This window comes from Scylla paramamosain, chromosome 37 (genome assembly GCF_035594125.1).
Source record: "Scylla paramamosain isolate STU-SP2022 chromosome 37, ASM3559412v1, whole genome shotgun sequence".
NCBI classification, from domain to species: domain Eukaryota; kingdom Metazoa; phylum Arthropoda; class Malacostraca; order Decapoda; family Portunidae; genus Scylla; species Scylla paramamosain.
In genome coordinates, this window is record NC_087187.1 from 1,447,633 (window position 1) to 1,464,247 (window position 16,615).

Sequence of the window (16,615 nt, forward strand, 5' to 3'; positions counted from 1 at the left end):
AGATATAAACCAAACACAAACAATGATAAAAACCCACACTAATTTATCCTAACGTATTTTAATCCCAAGCTTGCAAAAGAACAAGGAATAGGAGAACTTGAAATCATATAACAAAATGTAAACAAGAGCAGCGAGGGAGCAGCTGGAGAGAGGCAGTCAGCTGATCCGAATTCCCAGCCCATTTTTACCCTCATTCCTCCATTATGACGATACCTGGCGCTTGAGGGACCTCGGAAATCACCTCCACTCTCCCAGGCACACCATAAAAGAGGTCAGGCTGGGGGAAAAAACGTCAAATTAAGGGAAATAGGACAGCCGGTGGGGGTGGGGGTAGTAGCCTGAAATATCACACTTGCTTTGTTTATTTTCTGTATCTTGGTATTTTGAAGCCGCTGGTCCGTGTCCGTGGGGTATTTTTAGAACCACGGCACCACAGGGGGTCAGGGCAAGGTCAAATCAGGTCACCAGGTCAAAATGGAGGTCCGTATTAAGGACAGATCAGAAAATAACAGGACATATTTTTTCCTTTATTTTAGAACTGGTTAGTTTGTCTATATTTTTGTTTTGTTTTGTTCGTGTATGCGTTAAGGGGGTCAGGAGAAGGTCAAAATGGGTCACGGGGTCAAGGTAGTGGGTTGTTGTAAGAGCACGCGAAAATAACACGATTTTTTTTTCTTTAATTTCAGGAAGAATAAGTTTATTTTTATCTCATTTTCGTATTTATTATGACAGGTGTCCAGAGGTAACAGTGGGCGGCGTCTGAAGCTGAAATTTGTATGTCAGATCTGTATTATTTTAAAGACAATAACACCTTTAGTTCTTAAGGCACGTGGCTCTTTTTGCAGGGACAACTTTTTGCAGGGACAAGGGAGCGGGAAAGTTAATAAGTTTGGTACTTTCATCCAGTAATGGCGTTCGTGGTTATAAGTACACGTTATTCATATATACTGGGACTGGCTTTTCTATTGGTCTCCTCTTTTGTTTACATGTTGCCTTTGGTCACTGCCTCCTTACATAATAATAATGATAACAGTGTAACAAAAATACTGACTTGCATATTTAAGAATACCAGACAGTACTTGAATCAACAAATAAACTGCCCCCTTACATAAAAATGATAATAATGTTAATAGTGTAACAAGAACACTAACTCACATACTTAAGAATACCAGACAGTACTTGAATCAACAAATAAACGTAAAAACAAACAACCTTATAATTAACCAGACCATAATTAGCGTTGTGCTGCCGAAACTGATGAGAAAAATAAACTTAATACGAATTTCTGTCACGATAAGAAATAAAGATAACAAAAAACAAACTCAACAGGAAGCCGTAACACTTTATTAAACCAGGCCAAGGAGATGTTAGTACCTTGTTAACCCTTTCCTTTGTACTGACCAGGAGAGGAGCCCTAAGATTCTCCAGCTGGGGGGAGGGAAAACCATAGTGGGGTTGAGGATGGTGGTGCATGGGAAGAGAGACACTGGCATCAATCCTATATACTTCCAAGACATCATCCTAGGCAGGGGGAACAACAGCTATTGCCCCAACAGACCGGGAAAGAAGGAAGAATCTGTGAAAGGCTGTGGTGTCACATCTCTTCTTCCTCTTCTTGTGGCAGCATCATGTGGCACTGTTCTGATTGGTTGTCACTCCCTCATTCATGGTTTCATTTTTGCTGTCTGTCAAGAATATGAGTGATAGAGGTGATGAAAGGCAGCCTACCAGTGTTTGTTGCTTTTTTTTTTTTTTTTTAGTTAATTGATATGTGAAGTGTTTGTAACTGTGCGTGTGGTGAGTCAGAGAAGTAACGTATTGACTGACTGACTGACTGACTGACCAACCAACCAAATAACTAATTAACTGATAGACTAAATGACTAACTGTCCAACAAACTACGTGACTGACCATCTGACAAACCAACCGACTCACTGACTGACAACTTTACTCACAACAAACACACTTCACTTCAGTTCTGGTCATCACACACTCACATGCATCTTGTCCTTGGCAGCTTCCTGGGCACTTTTTTATCTCTTATCAGTGACTCAATCCCCTCGGCTGTGGCCTTGATAAGAGAGCCATAGGTGAGAGTGACGGAGATGTGACTTGAGGGAGTGAGTGACCCAGGACCCAACTCACACACTTGATCTCTTCCCGCCATAGGATTGTGTAGGATGCGGGTGGTGGGGCTGGTGTCGGGGGGAAAGGACAGCTGCTTCAACTTGCTCCAGTGTGTAGCTGCAGGACACCAGGTGGTTGCCTTGGCGAACCTGGCACCTAACCACACAGGTAACGTTGCTGCTGCCTCCTGCCAGCCTGTCCCTTACTGTCTTCACTTCTTTGCTCCTCTCTGGCTCTTCTTCCTCCCTGCGCCTTTCTGCTTCTTCCTCCCTGGTCCTTTCTGCATCTTCCTTCCTGCTTCTCATTATGTCTTCTTCCTTCCTGCTCCTTTCTGCCTCTTCTTCCTCCCTGTTCTTCACTGCCTCCTCCTTCCCTAGTCCTTTCCACCTCATCTTCCTCCCTGTTCTCGCTGCCTCCTTCTTCCCTACTCCTTTCTGCCTCTTCTTCCTCCCTTCCCTCCTGCTAAATATTGATTCACAACCCTTTCCTTTTTGTTTCTCTCTTTTCCTCATCTCACCACACAATTCTTAACGCTTTCCTTTCCTTGCACCTCCTCATGTTCCTCTTCTTGACAGTACTGATGGTTGCATTCACTTTATAAAGCATTAATAGTGACAACAGCATCCCTTTGTAGTGAAATGATAGTAACGTTTACTCTCCCTGTGCACCACCACCACCGCCACACAGATGAGTTGGACAGCTACATGTACCAGAGTGTGGGTCACATGGGGGTGGAGATGTACGCAGAGGCTGTGGGGGTGCCTCTGTTTCGCCGGGTGATCCAAGGCTCTTCCCTCAACACCACCTCCATCACCTACAACCCCACAGAAGGAGATGAAGTGGAGGACCTCTATCTCCTCCTCAAGGAAGTGCAGGTGAGGTGGACAGGTGTGGGAAGGGTTTAAGAGTGATGTAAGGAAAATTCTCAGTAATTGTAAGTGGGAGAGGATGAGAAATAATTGGTTTAAGATGAAAATATTTAAGAGATAGATAGGAATTGGTATATAGAGTGGTAGATGAATTAGGTAAATGTTAATCTTTCTCTCTTGTTTTGTCTCTCCCTCTCTCTCTCTCACAGGAGAAGTGCCAGGTGGATGCAGTCAGTGTTGGCGCAGTTTTGTCAGATTACCAGCGTGTCAGAGTGGAGAACGTGTAAGTGTTTCGGCAGTATGACTAATGTAAACACAACTTACGAGCAACACCAGTAAGGGAGAAACAACACAACTAATAAATGAACAAAGATAACGTGATTTACAAGCAACACAACTTATTTTTCAAGCAACACAACTGATATTTCAAGCAACACAGAATTTAACTTGAGTTGTTTACAAGTTTTGAGTTTTTATTTAGTTGTGTTTTGGAATATCATATAGTCTGCTTTCTCTCTCTCTCTCTCTCTCTCTCTCTCTCTCTCTCTCTCTCTCTCTCTCTCTCTCTCTCTCTCTCTCTCTCTCTCTCTCTCTCTCTCTCTCTCTCTCTCTCTCTCTCTCTCTCTCTGTAATTGTTATGTCATCCTCTAAATTTACCATATATTTTGTTTATTTTTTTATCTATTCATTTATTTATTCATTTTATTTTATTTATTTTTATTTTTCCTTATGACATACTCTTGTTTATATTCCTCCCCTTCTTATCTTTTGCTTCCTGAATGTCAATGTCAGGTTTATCATCTGTGTCATCTTATCTTGAGTTATTTTTTATTCTGCTCATGTTTGTCGTGTCAGCTGATTCATATTTTCTCCCTTATTTCCTCGCGTAACATGACTGGACGTTTTTTTTTTTTATCATAATTTCCACTCTTATCTCCTCTGCTATTTGTAAACGTTGTCATTTTTTTTACCAGTTCCATCTTCGTTTGTTTGTTTGTTTGTTTGTTTTGTTTGTCGTGTTTTGGTTTTGTGGTATTGTTTTACTCGTTTTTTTTTTTTTTTTTTTTTACGATGTTTGGGTTTCAATGACTTTATTTATGTGTGTATCTAATGAGGGGCTTCCATTTAGGTTAGGTTAGGTTGTCTCTCTTTCTCATTGTTTCTCTTTCTCTTCCTTCTTCCTTATTTTCTTCTCCAGACAGTTTCTCTCATTACCTAAATCAACTACGTATTTTCCTCCATTACAGCGTCTTAAGTAGTTCCATAAGCTAAAAAAAGACAAAAAACTAACGTAATCTCTCTTTTCTACATCCAAACAAGTGATTTTTTCCCACAATGCTCTGAGTAATAACAAAAAACAGCAGCAGTGAAAGAATTAAATCATTTACTCAGTTTGTATGTTTGTGTGTATGTGTGTGTTACAGGTGCAGCCGGCTGGGTCTGGTGTGTCTGGCTTACATGTGGCGTAGGGACCAGTCGGAGCTGCTGCAGGAGATGGTGGCTTGTGGGTTGGATGCGATACTTATCAAGGTGGCTGCCATTGGTCTGCACCCTCGCAAGCATCTCGGCAGGTCTATCTCTCAAATGATGTCCTACTTAGAAAAAATGGTGAGGATTGGACTGTCTGTTTCTCTCTCTCTCTCTCTCTCTCTCTCTCTCTCTCTCTCTCTCTCTCTCTCTCTCTCTCTCTCTCTCTCTCTCTCTCTCTCTCTCTCTCTCTCTCTCTCTCTCTCTCTCTCTAAGGTTATCAATAAAAAAAGGATGTTTAATTTTGACTACATAACTTGTTTTGATGCTTATAAACCTCACTACCACAAACTGAGGCTATCGTAAAAAGATGATAAGATTTTGACAGTCTCCATAATATATCCTTAATTTTATATCATGTACCCTTCCTTATTTCTCTCTTTCCCCTTAAATAATATAAAACTATGAAGAAACTTGAACTAAAGACTTGAATCATGAAAACTCAGTACTGTTACCTCTCTCTCTCTCTCCCTCTCTCTCTCTCTCTCTCTCTCTCTCTGCAGAAGGAGAAGTACCACCTCAATGTGTGTGGGGAGGGTGGAGAGTATGAGACATTCACCCTGGACTGTCCCCTCTTCAGGAAGCGCATTGTTGTGTAGGTGACAAGCAGCCTCTTGTGCTATTGCCTAAACTTAATGTGGTACAAGCCTGAGTGATCCAAATGCAGAACTCTGTGTGTGTGTGTGACTTTTTATTTTACACCTTTCTTTGCTGTCAAAAATAATTCACCGTTTTCTGTTTTCTTTCTTTCTTTCTTTCTTTCTTTTTTTTCATGCACTTCTTATACCAGGTTTTTCCCAGTAGTTTGTTCATCCCCTGTGCTGTGGCTCCGGGCAGCATAGAGTATCACAAACCTCACTTTTAAACACTTAAACGTATAGTGAAATCAAGCACATTATTTACTCACACTCCTATTGGCTAGCTTCACACATTTCCTTCAATTTGGTAAGATTTTCCCGAGAGCTTTCTTCTTGCTCCACATTATACAGTCTAAAAGCTACTAATCTTTCCTTTTAATCCCTTTTTTTTCTCTTTCTTGTTGACATTCATTAAGATTCCATTGCTTCTGGTGCTGTGAGGTGTTGCATGTCTCTTAAATAATCTTACAGCAGTTCTGGTCATGGCTCGGAATGACAACACACCAAAGGAGGTGACTAAATATTGCTGGAGTAAGATAGGATAGGATAACTCAACTTCATTCCTCCCACAGCCACAAAACACACACAGCTGTAACTCCCACCTTTGTTTCTCCCACAGCCACAAGACAGAGATGGTGGAAACAGCTGGTGATGTTGGGTACCTTAATTTGACTGAACTGGAGCTCATCAGTAAAGATATTGTGAGTATTTTCCTTGTTTCCTCTCCTAATGTATATGAGAGAGATTGAGAAGTCCAGTGTGATATATAAACTAACAGAATTACAATAAACTGCTTTGGTTCAGGTGCTTAAGGGAAGAGAAGGTGATGCGTAAAGAGAAACATATTAAAATCTCCCTCCTTCTCTTTTCTTTATGCAAAAAATAACGTTAAGGAGGAAATGTTTAGGGTTTAGACTGCTTCTCTTTTATTTTCATGCATATTTCTCTCACTACCCCTTGAACATAAGTGTGAACAAAGAGATGGTAAGGATTTTGACTGTCTCCTTTTATATTATGTATCCTAAGAAACTAGAAACCATTAATCTCTCTCTCTCTCTCTCTCAGCCGGAGGGCACCAGTCAGCAGGAGATGGTGAGGGCGTCAGGTCTCCGCACCCCTGAAGACTTCCTGTCTGACCTGAAGCTGGCGGAGGAGGAGCAGCAGGCAGAGGACCAGGCCAAGGAGAGACACATTGAGGACGAGTGTGACAGTGCCGCTCTTAGGTACCTGCACACACACACACACACACACACACACACACACACACACACACACACACACACACACACACACACACACACACACACACACACAGTTCTAGGCCATGTGGTTGGAATAAATCAGTTTTCAATACCCCAAGTTTTGCAAGTGTAAGGATGAAATTTGAGAGGGTACTGTAGGTTAATGTACACTCACACACACATACGCACATACATACAGTCACAGCATCTCTCTCTGGCACAGCTGTGAGGAGGAGGCTTGGGAGGGAGAGGGAGACCACTGCCCACTGGTTCGCACCCCCACTGGATTCTCCTTCATCTCCACCATCTCTTCTGCCTCTGCTGAAGATGCCCTGCTTAAGCTAAAAGGTGAGGAGACATCCACATGTTAGCTTGACTGTGGGAAAGTATGAAGTAACACACTGCCTCACATTTACACATTAATACAATGTCCTTCATTGCCTGAGATGTCCACAATTGCAAGGTAAGAATGACCAGACAGCATCAGAAGGAGACACAACATGGAAGGCAAAAGTTTGAAGTAGTAACACACTGCCTCACATTCACACACTAATACATTGTCCCTCCTTGCCTGAGACATTCATGGTTGCAAGGTATGAATAACCAGACAACATCACAGGGAGACACAACATGGGAGGCAAAAGTCTGAAGGAAGAACACTTCCACACATTCACACACTAAAATATTATCTCTCCTTGCCCAGAATTGCAAAGTAAAAGTGACCAAAGACCAATTAAAGTGGACACAACATGCAAAATATATAGTCGTAACACACACACACAAACACACATCCTCACCAGTACAGTTTTCAATACACCTTCCCTCCTTCAGAGCTCCTGGCGGGGGAGGACATGGCAGTGCGGCACGTGGTGAGCGTCAAGATGTACGTACAAGACATGACTGATTATGCCCAGCTCAATAACCAGTATATCAGACACTTCTCTGTCAACCCTCCTGTTAGAGTTTGTGTAGAGGTAGGTAGTGCTGGGGACAAGTCATGGGAGAGGGAATGGGAGGGACTGAAAGACGGGAATAGGGGGAGACTGGGAGGGACATGAATCTGGCAGTGAGAGGATGTGTGTGTCTCATCCTGATTCATTATCTCATCTATACTTCATCTGCTTTTCATTTTGCTTTGTTTTCATGTACATAGTTTGTAAGTTTGCTCTCATTTGCCTTCACTTACTCCCCTTTGCCTTGCTGGTCTTAAAGCACTTCATTCCAGCTGCCCTTCACTGCCCTGCCTCGCTATGTATGCCTCTGCCTCCCTTCCCACTTCCCTTGACCCTCATGACTGTGATATCTCCTTGAATTTAATGTCCAAAACCAGAGTACAGTTTCCAATGGCACTGTCGATAAAAGAAGTGATTATTTTCTAAACTTTCAGCACCTGATCTAAAATTTAACTGTTTCACTGCCAGATATCCTTTTCCAGTAATACCTTGTAAGTTTACAGATGCTTTCGTACTTATGTTAATTAGTTCTGTAATCTAGAAAATGTGAAATTAATCTTTTATTCCCACTTTCCTCTTGTACACTGCTCTGAATGTTATCCGTGCAGTGAAATAGTGTGGTGCAGGATCAGGGTGCAGTATTCAAGAGCAGTGATAGTAAGGAAAGCCATTATATTCTAGTCTTTCACCTGTTTTTTTATCCCCCAAGTGAAGTGAGAAGTGAAAAAAGTGTTATTGTCATCAGAGGTCAAGGGGATTAATATTACATTACTATTCATACACCATCTTGTATTGTGTGAGTGTGTCGTTGTGTTGTGTGTGTGTCATTGGGGTTTCTGCTAAGGTGATGTTCGTGTACTTGTGTTGTCTCTCGATTATTAGTTTTCCTTGTACGACTTGAGGTAATGTCGCTGTGTTTTCATAATGTTTCAGTGCAGTTATGTCCTGAGTGAGTGTGAATGTGCGTGTATGAATGTTTAAATATGTAGCATTTCAGGTACTGCTTCCTATTCAGGTGTGTTTAAGGTCGTGTTAACCAAATGGAGAATCTCGTCCCCTTTTTCTGACTTATTTTTACTGTTTACTGTTATAATACTTTTGTTTATGTAAGAGAGCTCTGATCAGGGACAAGAAAAGTGAAAAAAAGACCCATTAAAGATTTCAGTCCCTTGAGAAGACAGTGCAAAGTAAGTTAAATATTACACACATTGTTGAGTATCTTCAAACAACAAACTTAAAAGACAATAAGTCATAGGTAGTGTGTGTGTGTGTGTGTGTGTGAAGGAAGTCTTAAATTACATTGCTATCTTGAAACCTTGAATACTCCCATTTGAAACCACATAATACAGCATATGTGTGTGTGTGCGTGTGTGTGTATATTCCAGGTGCCACTGCCAAGCCAGGTGAGGGTACAGCTGGACGTGTGTGCGTGGCGGCAGAGTCACGTCACCACAGAGGAGGAGGAGGGGGACCAGCTGCACCCTGCCTCCCGCACCACCATGCACGTCCAGGGGATCTCCCACTGGGCCCCGGCGAACATTGGGCCCTACAGCCAGGCGGTGAAGGTGGGTGCTGCTGGCTGCTGGGCTGGTGTGAGGTGGTGAAGATAGTGAAGATAGTGAAAATTTATAGCGAGGTGTAGTGTTTGTTGGTTAGGTTCTAAGTGCATTTTATTTCTTGTTTTCTTTGTTTTTTTTTCATGTTGTTGTTTTTAGTTGTAATTGTTCTTGTTCTTGTTCGTTATTTGTTATCATTGTCTTCTTTATCTTCTTTATCTTATGTGTTACTTAAGTTAGTTAGTGTTGAGGCTGGTAAAGCAGTGTCAAAGTTGGTAAGCCAGTTAGTGTTGAGATAATAGAGACACAGAGAAACACAACACTAACCCATTCCCCATTCCTCCTGCAGGTGGGTGGCGTGGTGGTGGTGGCTGGCATGATAGGGATGGTGCCGGGGACAATGCAGGTGGTGGCAGGCGGCGTGGAGGTCCAGGCCAGACTTGCTCTCCGCCACGTGTCTCGGGTCATCACCGCCGTTGTGGCCACCTCAGATATCAGGGCTGTGGTGCAGGTGTGTGAGGTTGTTGGGTGGATGAGGGAGTGGCTCTGTTACCCTTGTTGTTTTAAATTGTTTTGTTCTGGAAATCTGGTGATGTTTGTGGATTTTGATTGATGAATAATTTACTATATGTTTCTTTAAATTTGAAGATCTGTATGTTGCTCAAAATTGTCGGAGAGTTGAATGTTTTGGCAGTCGGGATCACCAATAGTTTTCAAATATTTTGGTGTATTTTTAGTATTTCTGCATAATTTTTTGTTTTATCTTTTTTATTTTAAATGCAATTTCTTTATTCACAAGCATGGACAGAGCAAAATTACTGCATTCGTATCTTAAAAAACTTGTAGATTGCATATTCATAATTCAAGATTGTCTGTTATTCCTCCTCTATGGACACAGCACCTGACTGTATACTATTCTTCGTAGACTTAACGTTTCTAATTCACAATCTGCTCCTCTTCCATAAACAGCGGGTGACCATGTACTCCTCCGCAGGGTGTGTGCTTTGTGACACGGCTCTCGGATGTGGGCGTGGCGCGCCGCATGATGGCCCGTCTCAGTGAATCACAGATCTCAACCTACGTGGTGGTGCCTGCCCTGCCCCGCGGTGCCCTGGTGGAGTGGCAGACCTGGGCGTGTGTGGAGAACAACAAGTTTGAGTGTAAGTGTCCACCATCACCACTGCCTCAACTATGTCTTGAGTAACTCCACTAAAAATAAGACATGATTTATATTTCATCATGGCTCTTTATTACGTCTTGCTCTGCCTTCCTTTCACCACAACCTTCAGTGTTTTCCCTCACAATCACAACCATTCGTATTTTCCACCATTCCTCCCATCATTTCCTTTCCCATCACTCTCACTGCCATAAGCATCACTATTCCATTTCCCTTTTCTGATCCTGTGTGTGTGTGTGTGTGTGTGTGTGTGTCACCCCCAGATGAGGAAAAGGGTTACACAAGAGGCAACGTCAACGTGCGGCTGCGGCGGCGGTGGTACCATGACAACTCCGTGTGTGCCGTCAACACTGTGGCAAGTGAGTGTGGTAGTGTGTGCAGGGACAGACGGGGCTTGGGTGTTTGAGAGGATACAAGGAAAGCTGAGAAGAGGGAATTTGGAATACAGTAGAATGTTGATTTAATGGAGTCAGGGCCCATGAGTTGTATTTAAATCAATTTTGTACTAGATGATAGGAAAACAATGCTCGTCAATCTCATTTCACTTAAAATCTAAAGTATTTGTTTTGAGTCAGATTTTTGTCTCTCTCTTAGGTGCTGTTTTAAGTTGATAATTCTTAATCAGTTTGCGTTAAAGTGACGTTTTGCTGCATCATAAAAACTACAGCTTCTCTGCCATCCCACCTTAACTGGAACCAAACATTAATTTTTTTCCAAATTTCCATGCTGACCTTGCCTATAACCATCCTTTTCTTCTCCCAGTTTCCTAACATCCCACCCTAACTGTAACCTAACCTAACATAACTACAACCATTTTTGTACCCCATTTCCTAAGTATAACCATTCATTTTCTCCCCATTCCCTACTGTTGCACCTTAAGTATAACCTAGCCTAACCACTTCATCTTCCCAATTTCCAGGCTGTTTTTCATGGGAGGACCTGACACTGGAGATCCTGGAGGAGGTGATTCAGTACACACTCACCAAGGCCGACACCTGCACACCCCTGAGCCTCACCCTTTACTACAGGAGTGGCCGCCTCTCCCGTACCCTCCTGCAGCAGGCCATCTCTGCTGCTGTGCCCCAGGAGCTGGTGGCTGTGTCCCTGGTGCCTGTGCTGGCGGTGGAGGACAAGCACACTCTCCTTGCCCTCGCTGCGACCCGCCACTGATCACCTGCAGCCATTAATAGTCTCTCTTTTGTCTGTATGCTTGTTTTTTTTTATTTATTTATTTATTTTTTTATTATGTTTATTTATCCTTTGTTTTTTTTTTCATTTTTTTTTTTTGTTATTTTTATCTATTGTTTTTTTGTTTTGTTTTGTTTTGTTATTTTTGTTTGCCTTTTTTTTTTATCTTTTATGCTTTCATTTTCTCTTTATCTTTACATATTCTCTTTTTTTATTGTTTCTCTTATTTTTTCAGTATGTTTATCTATTCTCTGTTTTCTCTGTCTCTCTCTCTCTCATATCTTTATACTTCTTTGTTTGTTTTTTCATTATTTTTTATTTCTCCTGTGTCTTTTTTCATTGTTTTATTACTGTTTTCTTTTTTTTTTGCTTTCTTTTTTATTACATTATATCTTTTGCTTGCTTCCTTATTTCTATCCTTTATTTTGTCTTTTTGCTTCCTTCTAGCCATTCCCTTGTGCATTCCTTATCATTCTTTTTATCCCTTGGTGTGTCTTCCTGCTTCTGTTCACGTATTTCATTCCTTTATCTTCATTCTTGCAATCAGTTGCTGTCCTTCATTTTACATTTCTACTCCCTTTTTATCCCTCTATCCTTTTATCTTCTCTTTCCCTTCTTGCACCATCCTTCTACTCCTCTTTATCACCTTACTGTCTTATACTATGCTATTATCTTCTTCCCTACTTCCCTCCTTTATTGTATCACTTTCCTGCCCTCCATCTAGTCATGTACCACCACCACCGCCCACTCTCACTCCTCTCTCAGTCACTCTTTTTCTCTTTCCACTTCAATGAAAACCACTGCTCTTATGGTCACTCCACTGTGTTTTGTTCTTCTTCCAATTATCTGTATCCTTTTCTCAGCCCTCTTTCTCTTCCTTGTCTATGTCTTTACTCCTTTATTGGTTATTATACTGTTCTTCTCTTCTACTTCTCTCATCTTTTGTGTGTTTTATCATTCTCTAATTGACTGCTCTTCTCTCTCGGTCAGTGCAGTCTTTTTTCCTCTTTTGTTTGCTATTTTCTCCTTTTCCTTTATTTGACTCAACCTATGTAACCTACCATTCCTTCATCTCTCCTCCAATTGACTGCAGTCCCTTCTGAGTCACTGTAGTCTTTCTTATCACTTCATTTTCACTGTGTAATTCTTTTTCCGACGTCTTTCTCCTCTTCCTTTGATTGACTCTCAGTATATGTACCCCCTGTCACTTCTGTTATTCTCTTTTAACTGTTCACCTCTGCCATCACTAGCTTCCCTGTCAGTCTCCTTCAACTGTACATTCTCAGTCAATCCAGTGCCCTCCTCTTCTGATTGCCCACATCTACCCTAGTCACCCCCTGTCCCTCCCTTACCTCATCCTGGCACTCTATCCACTAAAACACACACCACAGCCTCCTCCTCCAGTGTGTCGTCCTCTGACCGGACCCAAACAAGGGGTTCTGTGCTGCCAAAACAAGTGCCGTCATCAATGCCACCACCACCACTGGCACCACCAGAAGGATCTCTTCAGCTGCCACCTCCACCACTTGTTCCTGCTGTGATCACCGCCTCCCCACACACCCAATGCCAAAGAGAGGGAGTGCAGAGACAGAGAGAGACTGAGAGTGAGAGAGTGAGCAAGAGATATATTTAAAAACGTGTGATGTTGGAAGAGTTTAATGGCGCTGAGAGAGAGAGAGAGAGAGAGAGAGAGAGAGAGAGAGAGAGAGAGAGAGAGAGAGAGAGAGAGAGAGAGAGAGAGAGAGAGAGAGAGAGAGAGAAACTAGCATTGAAACTAAGAAACACCATCACTATTATAACCACTGCTACCTAATACCACTACTACTACTACTACTACTACTACTACTACTACTACTACTACTATTACTACTACTACTACTACTACTACTACTACTACACTTCAGCTACTACCACTACCAATGTTACTACCGTGTCATTATTACCAACTGAGCCAGACTTTGAAATCTGGTCTGCAGTTTGAAAAAGTGAATTATTGTCATTATCATCATATTGCTGCTTATAACTAGTCGTATATATATATTTTCACCAACTGGCAGGGATAAATCTTCCAGGAATGCAACCGGTTTTAACCTTACTGGAAATTTGCTGGGAGTTTTTGACGATAAGTTGCCAGGTAGAGGAGGTGGAATGCAGAATATTAATATATGAGGCTGTATTTGTGAATAGAAGAATATATGTCATGAACAGTATTATTCTTGCTTTCTGTGGCTGTGTGAGTGAGTGGCAGGGAGGAGGAATGAGAGACAGAGTGATGGGAGAAAAGAATGGTTGGTAGTGGTGAAATATTGTTGGCTAAGTAAAGGAAAGTGAATGTAATGGTAAGTATTGGAAAAATGTGTAAGTGGCTGATGAGTTAAGACTGTGAAGAGTTGGTGGAAATTAAATGTTCTTGTGTGCATGAGGAAAATGTGAGTGGAAACTAAATAAGATGAAAGGAATGAAGGAAAAGTTTATAGTAATGAAATATTTTGTCTTGGAAGAAAATAGAAATGGAAAAATAAGGTGAATGAAAGAAGGAAGGAAAAGTTTATAATAATGGAATATTTTGTCTGAAGAAAATAGGAATAGAAAAGAAAGGTGAATGAAAGAAGGGAGAAAAGGAGAGTTGATAGAAGTGAAACATTCTGTAATTAAGAAAGATGTGAAGAGAAAACGAAACATCTGAAAACATGTATCACATTCGGCACGTGACGGAAGCATAACCTGGTAGTGATAAGATAACATTGTCTGGATGAAGAAAATGTAAACAAAAATTATCTTAAGAAATACATGATGAAAAAATGGTGTTATAAAATATGAAAGAAAATCAGTGGACATGATTGTGATAAAATATTCTTGTCTGAGGTAAAGAAATAATGAATGAAAGATAGAAAATAATGAGTGACAGATAAAGGTAAAAGATGATGATAGTGAAGATTGTGAAGAAGTAAAAGGTGTATTTGTGTATGTATTGCTAAAAATACATAAAGGCATTAATTTAAGGAAGAAAGCCACCTCCTATACGGAGAAAATACATCGAATGAAATTGAAAAAATAGAAAAGATATTAAAAAACATTGGAAATATCATAAATAAAAAAAATAGATATGAACTGAAAAATTAACTATATAAATAGCTTTATATTAAATTAAAAAGTGGTTTATGTGAGTAAATGGATGTGAGAGAGAGAGAGAGAGAGAGAGAGAGAGAGAGAGAGAGAGAACCTTCATTAATATTTCTCCTCGTGTTCGTTGAAGTCCTGATGATGTATAATTTTGTTTATTTTGTACATTTAACTCAGCCTCTGCCCACTGAGTTTAAGAAAAAAGAAGCAGATTAAGCTTGACTAAACTACACAACTAGATTTATAGAACAAAAATCTTGAGAGAAAGAGAGAGCATGCATTTCAACGCACAACTAAACTAAACAATAAAAAAACTTGCATATGCATAATTCCCCCTTCAAAAAATGCCTGCTACTCTGAAATTGTGTTTTCGGCAGCCATTTAGACTTGCTCAACAGTGTGGCAGGGCTGTGGGGTCTGTGAGGACGCCAGGCACTGCAGGTGGAGTGGCACTAGGCCGCCCCACAATGGCACTCTTGACTACTGGACTGTGGAACCCTAAACATCTTTCCTTTTTCTTGCTGTGGGATAATCTTGCAAGCCCCGACTCCCCTGAGGATGCGAGATAAGGGAAGCTGTTCCTAGATGACTGGATGAAGTGTTTGGTGTGTTTTGAGTTTTGTGTTGACCAGGAAGCAAGTTTGGCTGCATTGGTTGGAGTTTGTTGTGTTGATCAGGAAGTTTGGGAGAATTGGAGTTAGGTTTGTGTTGATTAGAAAGAAGGTTTGGGTGAATTGCAGTTAGGTTCGTATTGATTAGGACTCCAGATGTCAGGCCACGTGATGCGGAAGAGTAGAGTATAAGTTTCATCAGTATTAGAATTTTCAAGTTGTGTTCATTTGCAGGCTGGATAAGATGAAGAAATGAGCAAATTAGAGACAGAACATATGTATGAGAACAAAGGTAGAGAGGCAGAACTGAGGTGGTGTGGCAATGTGCAGAGGAAAAATGAGCACATGAGTAGGAGGGTGCTGGAGATAGACCCACCCACCCACCAGGCAGGAGGTAGAGAGGAAGACCACAGAGAAGGTTTATGGATGCACTGAAGGAAGACCTGTGGATTATAGGTGTAGTAATAGATGCAGGAAACAGAGTAAGGTGGCGATGGGTGATCTACTGTGGTGACTGTACAAGACCAGCCATTGCAGATAAAAGATTCTGCAGGAGTAATGTTTGATGTGCAGAGTAAGGAACATTATCAGAGAAAGCATGAGATAGATAGATAGATAGATAGGAGTAGAGATGGATTGGAGTGCATACAAGAGAAATGAGATATATACTTACATTTATAGGGTAAGGAGTAGAGATGGATTGGAGTGCATACAAGAGAAATGAGATATATACTTACATTTATAGGGATAGAGAAAAAAAAGGAACATAAGAGAAATTGAGAGGGATTGGAGCTTGTAAGACAACACCCATCAGAAAAACTGGGTAGAGTCACCTACTTAACCTTAATACCCACACGCCTCAGCCTCTCCCCTGTATGGTCAGCCTAGTGCCCTCTGCCAGTGCCACTCATGACCCCCACCCACGCCAGGCACTGGGAGCGCGACGAGCCAGCTTATTGGAAAGACTGGTGTGCTAGGGCTATTTAAAGGGCCTCTGTGCCATGCTGTGCCACACTGGATTGTTTCTGTGACCAGCCCCGCCACCCTGGGTTGTCTCACGGCTTTGTAGAACTCTTCATCACCACTCAGGCCATCATCACCCACCCCATCGCTCACCCCGACACATGCACCCCATCACACGCGCCCATCATCAGTGTATAAGAGATCCCAGAACCCGCAGTTTTTATGGAGCTTTTCATATGTCGTTTTTAGTGACCATTGTTGTATACTCATTTAAGATGCCAAATTATATAAGAATTATACTGGTGCTGGCTTTAATTGTGGCCCTGTTCCTCTTTGTGTGTGTGTGTGTGTGTATGCCTCCATTACATCCTCTAGTGTGAGTTTTGTGGAAATCAACTTGCGTTTATTTTTTGGGTTGTGTTGAAGTGAGACAGGGTTGCTTTTTGTTTGTCATTGTGGCTTAAATGGGAATAAGACAATTCTCATCTCTGTCAGTCTGTGTGTTTTTCTGTTAACTGAGGAATGTGTGGACTTCTTACTGTTTCTAGTGGAAAGTTGTGGAAGATTACTCATGTGTTAGTGGGGAAAAAATGTGGAGAGCAATTAATGTTTCTTGATTTTCAGGAGATTGGCATTCCTTCA

At 41.4% G+C, this 16,615-nt stretch overlaps 1 protein-coding gene across 1 annotated transcript; it reads left to right on the plus strand.

Moving 5' to 3' along the window:
• The first annotated feature begins 112 nt into the window (after positions 1–112).
• On the plus strand, positions 113–16,276 carry LOC135091292 (uncharacterized). The gene is made up of 15 exons (XM_063988787.1): positions 113–271; positions 2,170–2,295; positions 2,815–3,002; positions 3,206–3,279; positions 4,421–4,604; positions 5,027–5,118; positions 5,781–5,862; positions 6,227–6,384; positions 6,626–6,750; positions 7,234–7,376; positions 8,741–8,920; positions 9,261–9,422; positions 9,906–10,071; positions 10,352–10,447; positions 11,008–16,276. Exons 2-15 carry the CDS (start codon positions 2,181–2,183, stop codon positions 11,256–11,258), a joined length of 2,016 nt encoding a protein of 671 aa, XP_063844857.1. The 5' UTR covers positions 113–271; positions 2,170–2,180; the 3' UTR covers positions 11,259–16,276.
• Positions 16,277–16,615: the final 339 nt, after the last annotated feature.